The sequence below is a fragment of the Lactuca saligna genome, chromosome 3 (assembly GCF_052625555.1).
Source record: "Lactuca saligna cultivar CGN05327 chromosome 3, ASM5262555v1, whole genome shotgun sequence".
In the NCBI taxonomy this organism is placed as follows: Eukaryota; Viridiplantae; Streptophyta; class Magnoliopsida; order Asterales; family Asteraceae; genus Lactuca; species Lactuca saligna.
Window position 1 is genome coordinate 37,551,967 of NC_136419.1, and position 17,756 is coordinate 37,569,722.

Sequence of the window (17,756 nt, forward strand, 5' to 3'; positions counted from 1 at the left end):
TGAACTCCGAATTCCAAAAGTCCTACGAGGACATGTATCCATACGAGATGCATCAAGACTTGTTGGAGAGGTACCACCAAAACGCGAGACAAGAGCGTTACGAGATCTTCACTAACATGATTTCCGCCAAGATGGGTCATGGAGAATCTCTTACCGTGCACTTGCAAAAGATGCAAAGGTATGTCGACCGCCTTCGCAAGTTAAATGTTGACTTCGGCGAAGACTTGGCGATCGACATGGTGCCTCACTCTTTGCCTCCGATGTACAATCAATTTAGGATGACCTACCACATGAACAAAGAGGAGGTCACTCTAAGCAAACTCCAAGGTCTCTTGAGGGTTGCTGAGAGCAATTTCAAGGACAAGTCTGTTGCACCAACTCCCAATCCATCCGCTGCTCCTGTCTTGGCTATTGGTCAAGGGAAGGGAAAGAAGAGGAAAGCTTCTTCGAACAACTATCGCAAGGTGAAAGCCCGAGATGGTTCCTCTTCTAGTGGGACCAAAGTTGATCCCTCTAAGCCCTGCTCTAACCCGAAGGAAGCAGAGTGCCACCACTGCCACAAGATAGGACATTGGAAGAGAAGCTGCCCGGATTACCTGCAAGCCATCAAGGAAGGAAAGATCAAGCCATCTTTCGCAGGTATATATGCAATAAAATCTAACGATTCTAATCATGCTATTTCTTGGGTTCTTGACACCGGTTGTGGTTATCACATTTGTTCTAATGTGCAGGGACTAAAAAGAAGTAGGGATGTGGAGCAAGGAAGGATCAATCTAATCATGGGGAACAGAAGATCGTCGCCTGTGACCAAGATTGGAGTGTATTCTTTAGTGCTTAAGAATAGTTTAGTTTTAGATTTGAACAATTGTTGCTATTCGCCAGAAATGGCTAGAAACATCATTTCATTTCATGGTTTATATAGACAAGGATTTAGATTTTCTTTTAATAATGAGAATGGTTCTATTTTGGTTTATCTAAATGGTGTCTTTTACTTTGAAGCTATACCATGTAATGGAATATATGAAACTGTTATGATTGTTGATAACTTAGGAAATGATGTTTTGAATATTGATTCTTCCACTAGTATGGATAAAGCATCCTTGTGGCATTGTCGTCTTGGACATGTCAACAAGAAACGCATAGCCCAACTCCAAAAGGATGGAGTGTTGGAGTCATTTGACCTTAGGGAAGATGACACATGCGAGTCTTGTTTACTTGGAAAGATGACTAAGTCACCCTTCACGAGTACTTGTGAAAGGGGTGAGGGACTATTAGACCTAATACATACCGATGTATGTGGACCTTTTAGATCAACCACGAAGGATGGGAACCGCTTCTATGTGACTTTTACCGACGATTATAGTAGATATGGGTATATCTATTTAATCAAGCAAAAGTCAGAAACCTTTGAAAAGTTCAAAGAGTTCAAGAATGAAGTGGAGAATCAATTGGGCAGGAAAATCAAGATGCTTCGATCCGATCGAGGAGGAGAGTACCTAAGTCTTGAATTCCACGATTATCTCAAGGAGTGTGGAATAGTTTCGCAATTGACGCCTCCTAGGACACCGCAGTTGAATGGTGTGGCAGAAAGGCGTAATCCAACCTTATTGGATATGGTTCGCTGTATGATGAGTCGTGCTTCACTACCTATCTTCTTTTGGGGGTATGCCTTAGAGACTGCCGCCCATATCCTTAACCGAGTCCCAACTAAGAAGGTTGCCAAAACACCTCACGAGATGTGGACGGGGAAAGCTCCCTCGTTGGCACATATCAAGGTTTGGGGTTGCGAGGCTTTCGTAAGACGAGATACTCACGACAAGCTTGAACCTCGAAGTGAGCGATGTATTTTCATCGGCTACCCGCAAACTTCCTTTGGATATCTCTTCTATAGACCGAAAGATAATGTTATCTTTGTTGCGAGGAGAGGAGTTTTCCGAGAGCGAGAACTCATAAGCCAAGGAGACAGTGGGAGGCAAATCGAACTTGAAGAGATTCAAGAATCGATAGATGAAGGAACCTCTACCGCTGGCGTTCACCCCGAGGAGGAAACTCCGGTTGAACCGATTGACGAATCCTTACCTCTTAGACGTTCCGATAGAGTTAGAGTTCAACCCCAGTTTTATGGTTTTCATATTACTACCGAAGGGGACACGTATATTAGTGATGGTACACTAGTAAATCTTGATGAAGCTAATAGCTATAAGGAAGCCATGGCAGGCCCGGAGTCTGCGAAATGGAAAGAGGCGATGGATAGCGAGATCCAATCCATGTACGATAACCAAGTTTGGAATTTGGTTGATTACGTGCCCGAACGTAAGACCGTAGGGTGCAAGTGGATCTTCAAGAAGAAGACCGACGTGGATGGGAATGTACACACATACAAAGCGCGATTGGTTGCGAAGGGCTTTACTCAAACTCCCGAAGTTGACTATGATGAGACCTTCTCACTAGCTGCGAAGATTAAATCTATTAGAGTGATGCTAGCGATTGCCGCATTTCATGATTATGAGATTTGGCAAATGGATGTCAAGACCGCTTTCCTTAACGGAAAGTTGGCTGAGGATGTCTACATGGCTCAGCCAGAGGGGTTTGTGGATCCGAAGCATCCGAATAGAATGTGTAAGCTTGAGAAGTCCATTTATGGACTTAAGCAAGCGTCTCGCAGATGGAATCTTTGCTTCGATGAGAAAGTCAAAGAGTTTGGATTTGTACGAAGCGAAGACGAATCTTGTGTATATGTCAAAGCCAGTGGGAGTATAGTAAGCTTCCTCGTTCTATATGTCGATGACATATTGCTCATAGGAAACGACATCCCGACTCTACAGGAGGTTAAGTCCTGGCTCGGGAAGTGCTTCGCTATGAAGGACCTCGGAGAGGCTTCTTACATTTTGGGAATAAGGATAGTAAGAGAAAGAAGTAAGAGACTAATTGGACTTAGTCAGAATACTTACTTGGAGAAGGTACTAAAACGTTTTAGTATGGAAAACTCAAAGAAGGGAGAACTACCGATACAAGGAAATGCCAAGTTGAGTAAGACTCAAATTCCGAGTACCGAAGCCGAGATAGCAGAAATGAGCCGAGTACCATACGCTTCCGCAGTTAGCTCAATCATGTACGCTATGACTTGTACTCGCCCTGATGTAGCCTTCGCTTTGAGCATGGTTAGCAGATATCAAGGGAACCCTGGCAAAGCAAATTGGATTGCGGTGAAGAACATCCTTAAGTACCTTCGGAGGACGAAAGAATGGTTCTTAGTCCTTGGAGGGAGTGATGACTTGAAGGTGCGAGGGTATAGTGACGCCAGCTTTCAAACCGACAGGGACAACTATCGTTCGCAGTCGGGCTGGGTCTTTACCCTAAATGGAGGAGCAGTGACATGGAAAAGTTCCAAGCAGGAAACCGTAGCTGATTCAACGTGCGAATCAGAGTACATCACAGCGAGCGAAGCGTCGAAGGAGGCAATATGGCTGAAGAACTTCATCGGTGATCTTGGAGTTGTACCGGCCATAAAGGAGCCCATGGAGATTTTCTGTGATAACGAAGGTGCGGTTGCCTTGACCAAGGAACCGATGGATCATGGTAGATCTCGACATATCGACAGAAAATATCACTTCATTAGACATCGTGTAGAAGAAGGACAACTCGTAGTGAAGAGGATATCATCAGAAGATAACCCAGTAGATCCGCTTACGAAGGGACTGAGTAGGGTTAAGCACTTGCAGCATGCTAGGAGTATTGGGCTGAAGGATGATATTAGCATAGATTAGATAGTATTAGAAACGTATAATAGATAAATGTAATTAACATTTGATGACTAAATAAAGGAGTTTTATTTATGAGTAAAGTTACTATCACATGTTAGTTGTTTAACTATTGTTTCACTTTGCATGTTTTGACTTCCAGAATAATTGAGTTTATTAGGAATAATCGAATTATTCAAATGGTCCACAATCGTTCATATGTTGGGAGTAGATATGAATGAAGATTGTCATGAATTGGTGTGTAGAATGTCTAAATGGTGTTAGACATAGCAAGAGTTGCTGCAACGTTCATGAGTGCTTATGAACTGGTTTTGAGCATTGGAATAAACCCGCGCTTGCTGGAATCATCTTATGGAATACAATATAAAAGGTGATCGCAAGACGATAATATCATATGGTCTTAAAACCTAGATATATGGTTTATTATTTGTTAATTGATTGTGCATTGATAATGCGAAAACGCATCAGTAACTTGATGTTATAAAACGCATTGTTGTGTATAGTTGGTTAATGAATAAGTAAATGCATATAAGTCGAAGTTTATCTGTAAATTTTATCCTAAGAGGATAGAAGAGATATCTTGGCCACTCGATGATTTGATTTGAGTTATGTGCCGGGCCCGGTCAGAACTGAATTGATGTGTTCGATTAAGTTCTATGTCAAATAAATCGGAGATCGAGAAATCTAAATGCTAGACTAACCATTCCATAGGATTGTCAGCATGATATCTAACAGAGGACTGTACGATCCCTTATCTAAAGGACAAGATTGATTAGATCAGAGTTGACAGCGTCTTTGAGAGCTACGATTGCAAACCGTATTGTACTTGTATAGTTACTAGACTTATCCAAGTGGGAGACTGTTGGAATAGTGTCTAAGGCTATAACTATATTCGGTGGTGCATGGTCCTTTTGGGTTGCCTTCACCATAGCAACTTGAAGGATGATTTTGTTAAGAGAGAGTAAATATTATAAGGAATAATATTTAGCTATTTGATTAATATAAGTCATAAATTAATTGGTATTAATTTGGTGACTTAAAGAGATTAATTAAATAAGAGGGTATAAACTGTCAATTGTTTGATAGTTAGACTTTAGACTGTAAATCCATTAGGATGGACCTTGGACGGATTCTAAGAGCTTTAGGATAGCTCAAAATCGTCCATAGGGATATCTATGGAATGGATTTGGATAGCCTTAAGAGAAGATTATCCAATTAGGGTTTAGGGTGAAACCCTTAAGGAGTTTAAAGGTATAAATAGGCTCTTGGGATGTGGAATTCGTGTACAACCTTTCAGAACCTAAAGCAAGGAACCTCTGGTCGAATTCCATCCCCTCTCCTCTCTCCCAAATCATCTTGCTTGCTATTGGTGTTTGTAAGCCATTAGAGGAGTGACAATTGTGACTCTAGAAGCTCCAAGACAACCAAGATCAACAAGGGATTCAAAGGTATGATTCTAGATCTGTTTAATATTGTTATTTAACCTAATTAGCCATTAGAAGTCTTGGATTCAAAAGCATGTTTATTAGAAAGCCTAGATCCAAGCAATAGGGTTTTGCATGCGCACATAGGAAAGTTCTTGTGGCTAAAACCCAACAATCTAGACATGGAACTTCTCCACAAACGAAAGTCTTTATTTCCCATTAGTTTTATAGTCACACGAGTAACTAACCTTTTAATCATGTCTTCACAATAAAATTTTATAGAACGATGATCGGAGCTACCTTGCGCTCCGATACCTTAAAAAACACATGATGATTCTCCCAACTTGAACAATTCGTATTATCAATGAACCAGAACATTATACACAACTTTTACTAATAAAATCCTTGCTCCAATAATACTTAGCTCTCATACGATTACAAAAAATCATACAAACCCTAGAACATATTCACTACATAAAAACCCTAAAATATTGAGAGGGTTTTTTAGAGAAATTTGACATCGAATACAAGTTGTGAGCCAAATGAAACACAACAAGACATTAAATATTTCGGGTGAAGGAAGACCCATGTATCAAAAGATCAGTGTGTCCAAATGAAACTTGCATAATAAATATACACACAAAGGCCCTGCAAAAGTAAATGACAATGGAATATACCCAAAATATAAATTTTTTTAAGTTTGATATAAATGATATATTCCAACATGCTACTAAATGAATACAAGTTATGAACCTATATTGCTGAAATTTTGTTCTAAAATGTTGGTCTCCAAGGTTGATTGCTCCATAATTGTTGTCAACCATCGCATAACTTATTCTGATGTTTATTTTGTTAGACTTATTTTGTGTGTATAAGTAATTTATCTCTCTCTCCCTCTTTCTCTCTTTGGTTTTGAAACTTTTACCAATGAAGCGTTACACATATCTAGTCGTTGGGCTTATTGTCTTTGTGTAGTCTCAGAGTTGCCTTTGATCTTATTACCATTGAGTAAATTCATGCTACCCAAGTATTAAAATGTTGAAGTATTAATTTAGTATAATGTCTCATACAATCCAACATTGATAATTAAGTTGATTATCATCCACCTTGTTTTGTACGTTTTTCTAGAAAGTTTGTCCACAAAAGATGAAACACATATAACTATCATGATTAATTGTAGCAAAATTAAAATTGTTTTCTATAATTTTATTAAGATAAAAGATAAAATATAAAAAAAGAAAACGCTTTTAATGTTCTTATGTACACTAATGATTCTTGTCATTTTTGGTATGTAAATATAATGTTTATTAAATAGAGAATATTACATACACATAATTGTGAAGTGCTAAACTAAAAAAGTAGTTGTCATCCATTTAATTAGAGCTAGAACTTAACTAACATTCATTTATGTTTATGTTCCAACCTCATCTCAAGAGTCTCAATTCATATTCATGAATTTAATCCACTTCTTAGATGTCAATCTTTATGTAGTAATCCAAAACCTGATGGCCCAACAGGGCCCAAGACAAATAAGCCCAATAGCCCACACCAAAGCCCAATAAGCAAAACTCCCCCCATGACTGAGTACGCGGGGCGTACTCAGCTGTACGCTAAGTGTGTAGGTTGTTTGGCTTGTACGTTGCGCGTACAAACTTATACGCCCACCATACTCCTCCATTGAGCCAAAACCTTCATTAAGCTCTTAATGCTTGATCCTATAAATCCAAACCACGGTTCCACTTCTAAACGAATGTCTAGAACCATAAAGTCACTGACTTGGTGACTTTGCATGTCCCAATATCAAAATGTAGCATTCTACTTTCATGAAAATGACTTAAATTCCAACATGGATGGTTTTGAACTCTAAAGGTGCCAACTTTATGGACCTTGAACCTCATAAACACTAAGAGGGAAACTAAAAGCTCCTGGAGTGGAAACAAGACCACTAGATCTCATTCTTGGGACCAAAATGAACCAAAACTAATAAATGATAGATCTAAGACATCAATGATCAAGTTCAAATCTTTTTACCTCCAACATGCTGGAAACGAGACACATAAGCAAGATCCATAAGTGATTCCTTGATTCCCATCCTTGCACCAAACTCCATCTTCTTGGAAATGGACCAAACACACCAACAATGGACACCATGAGCTCAAATGCCACCATGAAGGCTAAAGGACGATTTCTAGGGTTTTTAGAGTGTGGGGGCCGACTTAGAAATGAAGAAAGAGGCTAACATTATGCTTATATAGGGTACAACCCTAAAATTAGGGTTTTCAACCCGACCCTTGTACGCCCAGCATACCAGGTCTCGCACCCCGACCAATCTTCATACTACGCTACGTGTTCCTCCAACTACGCCTTGTGTAACTCCCTTTGCCTCGATACGCCCTGCGTACCGCCTTTGTACACCCCGCGTACTAGGGTTTTCCCCAAACCCTAATTTATGCAAAGACCATAACTTTCTCGATACAACTCCGCTTCCGACAATCCTCATATCCATGAAAAGGTATCGAGACACTCAACACTATTATCAATTCATACTTGCCATAAGATATCCCGAACGAACATCCGCTTTCCATGAAAGCCCGAGCTAAAAATTTTCCGAAATGCCCTTTGACCCAAAAACTCAAATTGAATACTCGAGCATCCAAGATACATTATCCAACTCTAACTCGGTCCAAAACCCAATTCCTCGAGGATCCGAAGCTTGTTAATACCTAGTCCTAGATCACTGTCCCAAAATGGGAACGATTTGAAACAAGATGTTAAACGGAAAACCCGAACCTAGACCTGGTGAGTCACATCCGGTCCGGTCCACGATCCATAATATTCATCGAAACCTGTCCGGACCAAGAACCGGTTCGGTCCAAATCCTCACCCATACATATAACATATATTGATTGTATTTTTTATAAGAAAAAATTAATGATATTTTTTGTACACACCAAACCATTCTCCATTTAGAATTGGATATATACACTAAAGTCTTAATATTTTCAATGATTTGAGAAGAAAGTCCTAAACTTTATTTTTTTAACAGTAAAATCTTATCTACCGACAGTTTTTGACACACTTACCCTTTTTTGCCGGTAATTAGGGCACTACTGTAAAAAAAAAAAAAAAGTTTAAGACTTTCTTTTCAAATTGTGAATTAAGACTTTATTGTAAAATAAAATAAAATTTAGGATATTCTTGTCAAATCGTTAAAAATATTGAGACTTTAGTATATAGTCTTGGTTTCCCTAGAAACAAATAATTATATCAACCTTGTGAGACCCAATTTCTATCCCAAGAACTTTTAGTTGTGATTTTTGTCGCAACACCACTGTTTTTCTTATCATCATTATCTTTACTCTGCTACAATCACGATCAGGGGAAACAGATGCAAAAGAGAGAGCGAGAGAGAGTGATAAGATTTGTAAAGCTTTCTTCTTGGTTTGCCGCCAAACCTTGAACTCAAAAGAGGGGACATATTGAATAAACACAAATAACACACATCTAGTCAAAAGGGTGTGGATGTGTAAAAGGGATAAGAAGCGCAGTTTCATCTTTTCCGGTTTCTTAGTTTTCTATTTTTAGGATTGCAAAAAGTCAACACAACTCTGATTTTTTCTTTCTTTCTTGATTATCTTCAATTTTTTTCATTGTCAGTTTGTTAAGATGAAAAAAAACTATATAACAAGAAGAAAACGTTAAGACTTTCAATAGGATCTAGGTGACCATAGTAGATTGCTCAGATTTCAATAACTTTTATGATTAAAAACTCTCCTACAGAAAAATCATAATTCACGATTTAACAATAATATCCTAAACTTTATTTTGTTGACAGTAAAACTCTAGTTACTACTAACCGGAAAAAAGAGTAAATGTATCAAAATTACCAATAGTTAGGATTTTACTGTCAAAAAATAAAACTTAAGATTTTCTAGTTAAATCATTGAAAATATTAACATTTTGTTGTATATAACTTCTTTTAAGGGGTGTTTGGGATTGCTTTTCATGCTAAAAAGTTCTTTTATAAAAATCTTTTTTGATTTTTTAGCTTTTTACAAAAATTAGTTTTAAAATATGTAAGATTTATCTTTTTATTTTTCAAAGCTAAAAACCTAAAAGTTATAAAATATCATAAATTCGTAACTTTTCAAAAACTTTTTTTTGTTCTTATCAAAAAAATTATTTTTAAAAAACCTTTTAAATGCCCGAACATCCTTTTTTTTTAGAAAAGATAAAAGTTCTAAACTCATTTTAAAAGATTTCACTAAACACCCTCTGATTTTGCAAAGTCCTATTCCTTCCTATATATAACATCATCACTCTCCTCACGATCTCTGTTTATCCCAGAGCTTCATGAATCTCCTAATACGGCGCCATCACAGTTCTTTCGCATCTTTGAAGCTCCAACAGACCATTGAACGCGACATTAAATCTCTCTGCAAAAGCGACCTACTTTTCGACGCCATACATCTCCTAAACTCCATTCCTTCCCACAAAAATTTCACCCAAAAACCAATCCTCTACGCTACTCTCTTGCAAACTTGCACAAAGTGCCAGTCATTCAACCATGGCCTCCAACTGCACTCGCATGTCATCAAGACTGGACTCGAAACCGACCGCTTCGTAGGCAACAGCCTGCTCGCACTTTACTTCAAACTAAGCTCCGACTTCATCGAAACTAAACGGGTTTTCGATGGACTGTATTTTAAAGACGTTGTCTCTTGGACTTCCATGATTTCGGGTTTTATTCGTGTTGGGAAACCAAGGTGTTCGCTTGATTTGTTTAAAGGAATGTTGGGACTCGGTGTTGAACCAAATGGCTTCACATTGTCTTCGGTGATCAAGGCGTGTTCGGAGCTGGGAGACGTAAATCAAGGTCGCGTATGCCATGCGATTGTCTTTCGACTTGGTTTCGATAACAATCATGTAATTGCTAGCTCATTGATCGACATGTACGGCAGAAACTACACCCCCTATGATGCACGTAACCTGTTCGATGAATTGCTTGAACCAGATCCCATTTGTTGGACTACAGTAATTTCCGCCTTTACAAAAAACGATCTGTTCGAAGAAGCATTAGGTTTTTTTCTCTCAATACTAAGGAAGCATAAAATGTGGCCAGACAGCTACACATTTGGAACAATTCTATCAGCTTGTGCGAACTTAGGAAGATTAAAGCAAGGTAAAGAAATTCATTCCAAACTCATCACTTCCGGAATCCAAGATAACGTGGTTGTGGACAGCAGTTTAATCGACATGTATGGTAAATGTGGCTCTTTAAACGAATCCCGCCAAGTGTTCGATAAAATGTCCAAACCAAATTCAGTAAGCTGGTGTGCACTCCTTAATGTTTATTGCCAAAAGGGTGATTTCGATACTGTTATCAACCTTTTTAGAGAAATAAAAGAAGTCGACCTTTACAGTTTTGGAACCCTAGTTCGCGCATGTGCAGGGTTGGCATCTGTTAAACAAGGAAAAGAGGTTCATAGTCAGTATTTAAGGAGGCATGGATGTCGATACGTTATCATAGAATCAGCTTTAGTTGACCTTTACGCAAAATGTGGAAGCATAGATTTTGCTTATAAACTCTTTAAACAAATGGAAGTTAGAAATCTAATAACATGGAACTCAATAATCAGCGGGTTTGCTCAAAATGGGAGAGGTTTTGATGCTATTCAGATGTTTAATGATATGATGAATGAAGGAATGAAACCAGATGGGATTAGTTTCATTGGTGTTCTTTCTGGTTGTAGTCATGCTGGTTTAGTTGATGAAGGGAGAGAGTATTTTATGATAATGAAGAAAAAGTATGGAATTGAAGGCGATGTTGCTCATTATAGTTGCATGGTTGATATGTTAGGGCGTGCTGGGCTTATTGAAGAAGCAGAAAGTTTGATAATGGAGTCGAGATTTGAAGATGATAAGTCTTTGTGGGCGACACTTCTTGGTGCTTGTAGTACGAGTAGTGATTTTATTGTTGCAGAAAGGGTGGGTAAGAAGATGATGGAGTTGGATCCGGATTATCATTTGAGTTATGTTCTTTTGAGTAATGTGTATAGAGCGATTGGAAGGTGGAGTGAATCGGATAAGATTATTGGGATTATGAAAGAGAGAGGGATTCAGAAAACACTTGGGAAAAGTTGGATAGATATAGATGTGTAGTTAGCTCACATAATCATAAGATTCAAACTCTTAAAGTTATTTATGTTATCTATAATTTATTTTAATCAACTAAATTGGTCTAAAAATTGAATAACACAACAAAAGGTATATACATATCGTTTTTATGAATACATACCAAATTCTCATTTATTACACCATTATAGCTTCTCCTACTTCATCTTCACTTTCAGAATCCGGCAATGATTCAGTCTGAAAAGTCAACCTCATCTCTTGGTCAACCAATTCAGCAAGATCATGCCTATTCACAACTTTATAAGCTTCAATAACTGCTTTAAACAAAGACTCATTCGGATCAATCTCACCATATTTTAACTTACTATAAACCCGTTTCACCCCTTCAACCATCCCCGCTTTTCCATAACAACCCACCAAATATATGTAAGTAACAACATCCGCCCCCAAACCTTCATCTTGCATTTTCATAAACACCTTCAACGCCTCATCAACCCTCCCTAAACCCCCATAAACATAAATCCCAACATTATACACAAAAACATCCGATCCCATCTCGAAACTTTCAAAAAACTCCAACGATAAAGAGCTCAAACTCAAACCAATCACCGAAAAGACCAATGCCACCACCGCTTCACCGGAATACCGCTTCCCTTCCCGGTAAGCCGCCTCGAGCTGCTCCACCCCTTCCGCTGGAATACCGCCTTTCTTCAACACCGTGAACAACACCTTAAAAGTTCCGGCGGTTGGGAGGAGCTTCCGTGTCACCACCATCTCCCGCAACATTTCACCGCACTCGAGGAGGCGGCCGGTGGTGGCATAACATGCCATGGCTTTATTGAACGAAGCACAATCGGTTAACAAACCGGAATCTTTCATGTTTTCTACAACTTCAATAGCTTCATCAAGCATACCCATGTTTTTGTAAACATAAATCATGGTAGAGAAAGAAACCGCGTCTGCTTTATTTGTTTTTTTCAAATCATCGAATATCAAAATGGCTTCTGATACCATGCCAAAATCAGCATAAAGATTGATCATGCTATTCGATGCCACCACATCGGGCCCACCCGGTAATTCCTTCATTTTCTTGTAAATTGTTCTTGCTCCTTCCACAATTCCGGTTTTACTATAAGCTTTGATTAAAGAAGTTAAAATTACTTGATTTGGTGAAAAGCCGGATTCTTGCATGATTTTGTAATACCGAAGCGCGTCTTCGAGATTCCCGGTTTCTGCGAATCCGTTTATTAAAGAACCGAATACAATTTCATTCGGTTTAACCCCGGATTTAACCATTTCGTGGTAAATCTCATCTAATTCGTTAACCATGGTTAAACGAGAATAACATGAAATGATCCCGGAAAAAGTCAAACACGAGGGTTTAAAACCGGATTCTTGCATTTCGTGTAAAAGATCGCGTGCTTCATTTACCAAATCGCCCCCGGCGAACATTTGAATCAAGGAGTTGTAAGTGCACTCATCGGGCCAAATCCCTTGACTTTTCATCCCTTTAAATAATGAAAAAGCTTGATCATGTAATTTCGCGATTCCATATGCTTTAATCATGACGTTATACTCGATTATATCGATTAAATCTCGTTCACAGTTAAAAACATATTCAGCTTCTGTCCAAAGTCCCTTTTCAGCATACGTGTCTATAATTGCAGCATAAGTTTTAGAAGATAATCCGCCTTTTTTATGACACTTTTCGAATATAAACTTTGCATGATCAATTAACCCTTCTTCCACATACATTTTAATGAGAATTGGAACAGAGTGGTTATCGATATATAAACCGGATTTTTCGATTTCTTTAATTACATTTTCAACTTCATGGATCATTCTTCTTTCACATAGAATTTGAAGAACAGCTCTATGAGTTACAACATCTGGAAAAAGACCCACTTCCCGGATCTTTCTGTAGCATTTAAGAGCTTCATCTATGTCTCCCATGGCAGCATATAGAGATAAAAAGATGTTGTATGTTTTTGTATCGGGAGATATTCCTCTTTCTTCCATTTTATACAACAAAGATTCAGCTTCTGATAAATTCCCATGACTCCCACAAGTAAAGATCATTGTGTTGAAGGTGATTGTATCCATAGCGATTCCTGACTGAAGCATTTCAGCGAACACATCACCTGCATCTTTTAATCTCCCTGCTTTCCCATATAAATCAATCAAAGTGTTGTAAGTGGCTGTTAAACGAGGCTTTTGAACAGAGTTTTCTGTATTCATACTCTTTGTATGATCTCTCCCACCAGTTCTAAAAAGCTCAGTCAATAAGAACTGAGTCAAACTAATGGGTTCTGAACATGAATCAAATTCCAAATCGTTTAATTCAACAATACCAACACACCAATCTTTGTAAAATCGATCTGCTCGATCATACTCACCTCCATCTTTCAATACTCGAACCACTGTGTTCATGGTGACTTCATCGGGAAAGATGCCTCTAAGCTTCATGTGTTTAATCCACAAAAGAGCTTCTTTCACAAGACCTGCTTTTCCATACACATCAACGAGCATTCCATATGTGTTATTAGTTGGGAAAACACCCTTATTAGCCATGTCAATCCAGCAACGTCTTAATTCATCCCATTTCCTGGCACGACCTAGGGCACGAAGAACAACGTTGTAGTGAATCACATTAGGTGAATACTCCGGCTGCGATTTCATCCACTCGAAAACTCTAATAACCCTTTCCCAGCTCCTTTGCTCTTTGAGAATCACCGTCTGTTCTTTAGGATTTAGTTTCCCGTAATATAAATTCAGGGTTTTATCAACATCGTCTTCGGAATCCGAATCCAAAGACTTTAAAATCGAAGGCAGTAGACCTCCATATCTCTTCTTATTCTTCTTATGGTTAGAACTGTAATTACCTACAGTATTTCTGATGGTACTAACAGTACTCGTGGTTGAACACTCGGTTTTTGAGCGAATTTGAAGCTTGAAGTTGAAACCCAGATAAACCCTATTGGGGAATTTATCAGGTTTTCCATAAAACCTTTGAACAGAAATCAAATTGAACCAAGGGTTAAAGGTTTGAAGCTTACATGTTGAAGAAACAGCTTGTAAATTATATGGTCTGTGCAAATTCTCCCGGCTTACTTCTCTGTAACTGCAAGTTTGAAGCATTATGGCGGCTTTTTTTCGGCTTGCAGGTTCCAGCCTTTGTTCTTCCACTAGAAGCCTTCAGTTTCTCCACTGCTATTTGTTTTATTCAAAATAATTTCATAATAACCCTTGAATTATTACAACTATTCATTTCTTGCACCTAAGTTTCTCTCTTTCCATTTCTCGTGACAAGTTTACATTTTACAACACTTTACCTTGGGTTTCAATAATTACAAAGAGCTCTACATTTAACTGTATAAACATGTGGTAGAATACAAGTTCTAAGATTTCTAACATGACCCAAAATTACAAACATAATATTAAATCTTTGCAACAAATAAATTAAAAAAATGAAACTAACTTAGCATCTAACTATATATACACACGTGTAGTTTTGAAAAGTGTTTGTCTTTGATCATGCATGTCATAATGCTGCCATCATAGTTGACCTTGTAGCCTCACGTTTCATCTCTGCAGCTTTTCCACTACCACGGAAGTATGAATAAACTTGCTGCATATCCATAACAATTAAACCACATAAATTGAAATTAAAGAAAAAAGGGGAAGATCATGATCTGATCATGAAGATCAATATTTCAAACCTGAATAACCCAGATGCTGATTGCTGTTTCAATGAAAAAAAGTCCAAATCCAATGAGGTAGATACCCTGAAAATGAAGCCGGATGATGAACATATAATGTTGAATAAGTGTTTTCTTTTAAATATTACTACGTACCCCAAGCATAGCATTTCCTACTAGAAGATTAAAAGCTGGTAAAATCCCTCTGTAATATATAATTAAACCCAAATCAAGAATCAGATTTATAAGACACGTGTCATTCTCTTTCTCATATCTTATCATTTACAGATAAATGTGAAGAAAAATAATAAAAATAATCGTTATGAAATGTAACTTACGCGATTGATTTCCCTTCGATGAATATAGGAGGAGCAAGTGAAGCAAAAGCACAAAAGAAGACGTGAAACTACACCAATAGAAATGTTTCACATGCAAAGTTTTGTCACAAAGAAGTAAAGCAAAAATAATAATAATAAAGATGACATGGAGCTTACGCTGTATGTTATGAGAAAGAAACTAAACTTTACAGCGCTATCGCTCCTGTGAATAAAGAAAAATATTACAACTTATATCACGAATAAATGTGCTAATTTGACTAGTAAGATTGGAGTTAATTATACCTAGTGGCTCGATACAAAGGACGATACCATAAAACGTATGACCCTGGAATTCCTAATATGATGTAGATAACAGCACATAGCCAGATTGTAACACCTGTTAATTGATATATACATGAAGAGGAAAAGAAAAAGAAAAAAGAAAATAACAAAAAAGATAATTATTTCAGTAATCTATATGTTTTTTCTTTTGACTTAACGCAGAAAGAATGACTTAATACAGAAAAGAAAGGGTATATACCTTCTCCTTCAAACCAGGCAAAAGACACTGCAATAAGATTCCATACAAGGCATACTATGATACCTTCAAATGTTACAAATGATGATGAAAGTATAAATGAACAAGAAAAAAGAAAAGAATTTTCAAAATTAAATATTGTAGAACTTGAAGATAATTACATTTACACACCTAGCCATGAACCAAATGCAACATATTGTACTTTCTGTAAATGGATAGGAATTTCGGATTTAATGTTATGATGTATTATAGGGTAAAAAGGTGGCCAATTGTTTTCCTCTATAACAACTCCAGCTGCAAAACAGATAAATGTTAACTAGATTTATGTGCATCACTCTCACATTACATAAGAAAATATATATACTTTTTCAATAACTAATTGCATTACATTTTGCAATTGCCTCCTCCCTCTTCTTTAGCTCCTGCATATGAACATGTGTTCATAAAAAAAAACAATGGCATAATCACAGTTGAAATATATATATATATATATATATATATATATATATATATATATATATATATATATATATATATATATATATATATATGTGATATGAAGTTCCTAAGTTAAAGAACATGCACCTCTTCCCTCCTTTTCAGTTCAGCTTCTTTATCCTGGAGTTCCTTTTCTATAGCTTTCAAATCCTAAATGCAAGATAAATGGAGAACATTTGAGAAAAAAACCATTATTAAGCCTAAAGGACAATGTGGGGGCATATGAGTAAATATCTTACCTTGGCGTTATTAATAGGGATATCAACAGTTGTACCTTCTGAGGTTGCAGTAGGATTCTGATGATTTCCATGAATTAATAGATATTCAAGAAACGTAAGCAAACACAAAAAGATAAGAAACCTCGCATGGGTTTTTGAAAATTACGATGTAATAACAGAAAAGCATGTTCAAAGAAACAAATGACACAAAAAGCAACGATTCTATTTATGTTATTGCATTAATTATCTCAAGTTTTAAAACCCAAAAACCAGAATAACGAAACTGAATCACAAATGGATAGGATAGCATCATAGCAATCAAGAACAAGACTCCTAAAACCCATGAATCCAATAAAAAAAATCTCACCTTATGGGATATCATAAAACAAAATGTTAAGATGAGAAATAAATTAGATAATGAAATTGGATTACCTCATTGGGATCGTTACGACTACCCATTGGATGAAATCAGAAAACGATGCAACAATTTGTGATTCCTTGCAATGTTGTTTTGAAATTAGTTGAAGAAATTAATGGGTAATTGAATAAGATCGAAGCTTGTTTGATTTGGTAGGAAGATAATTCATAGAAAAGGAAAATGGGAAGGTTTTTGGCGGGTGAGAGAGCTTGAAAAGGCTTCATTCGTATGGTTAATATAGCGGGCTTTGCCTATTTCGGTGCTCCACTCGGTTTGACTCGTAACATCTTCGGTCAATAGGTAGTCAAATTTTGAACAAGTTACAAATTAAATCCCTGAACTTGCTCATACTGCAAGTTCAGTCCATAAACTTGCTCAATAACTTTTTAAAAAGTTTTTAGGTTTTATTTGGATGCAAATTTGTAATTCACAAGTTATCAATTACGAAACTAATAATCATTTGTGTTATTAGCAAAAAAATTTGGTCATATTTGTTGCCAATTTTTATGAATATTTCTTTATTTCAATTTTAGGTCAAATTGCATTTTGCCTGCTATTCTTAATGCAAGGGGGTATTGACAACCAAATAAACGGGTCGAACAAAAGCAAGTTGGAAGTTTTATTTCTTCATTACTCGGTGAGTAAGTTTGAGAAAATATGAAATTGGAATATGGTTTGGAACATGAAATCAATTGTATAAGTCCAATTAAACCTATTGGGCCGTTTAAATTGAATTAAGCCCTATAGAA

At 37.1% G+C, this 17,756-nt stretch overlaps 3 protein-coding genes across 4 annotated transcripts; 1 reads left to right on the forward strand and 2 right to left on the reverse strand.

The window, feature by feature from the left end:
* The first annotated feature begins 9,538 nt into the window (after positions 1-9,538).
* LOC145035499 (Pentatricopeptide repeat (PPR-like) superfamily protein) lies at positions 9,539-11,455 on the forward strand. Its single transcript, XM_078984034.1, has one exon. The coding sequence runs from the start codon at positions 9,539-9,541 to the stop codon at positions 11,345-11,347; it is 1,809 nt and encodes a 602-aa protein (XP_078840160.1). The 3' UTR covers positions 11,348-11,455.
* On the reverse strand, positions 10,509-14,518 carry LOC145035498 (Pentatricopeptide repeat (PPR) superfamily protein). Of its 2 annotated transcripts, none has more exons than XM_078984032.1 (2): positions 11,484-14,518; positions 10,509-10,646 (listed from the first exon to the last, which is right to left on the reverse strand). In XM_078984032.1, the coding sequence occupies exon 1, from the start codon at positions 14,456-14,458 to the stop codon at positions 11,498-11,500; it is 2,961 nt and encodes a 986-aa protein (XP_078840158.1). In that variant the 5' UTR covers positions 14,459-14,518; the 3' UTR covers positions 10,509-10,646; positions 11,484-11,497. The 2 variants fall into 2 exon arrangements, with proteins under 2 accessions (XP_078840158.1, XP_078840159.1); XM_078984033.1 differs by lacking the exon at positions 10,509-10,646 and having other exon boundaries at positions 11,422-14,294; positions 14,377-14,492.
* Positions 14,519-14,611: 93 nt separating this feature from the next.
* On the reverse strand, positions 14,612-17,207 carry LOC145033558 (secretory carrier-associated membrane protein 1-like). Its single transcript, XM_078982145.1, has 12 exons — positions 17,022-17,207; positions 16,611-16,667; positions 16,459-16,521; positions 16,262-16,295; positions 16,045-16,167; positions 15,877-15,939; positions 15,639-15,732; positions 15,513-15,558; positions 15,357-15,424; positions 15,175-15,223; positions 15,040-15,105; positions 14,612-14,948 (listed from the first exon to the last, which is right to left on the reverse strand). The coding sequence occupies exons 1-12, from the start codon at positions 17,046-17,048 to the stop codon at positions 14,862-14,864; spliced, it is 777 nt and encodes a 258-aa protein (XP_078838271.1). The 5' UTR covers positions 17,049-17,207; the 3' UTR covers positions 14,612-14,861.
* Between the last annotated feature and the right edge of the window lie 549 nt (positions 17,208-17,756).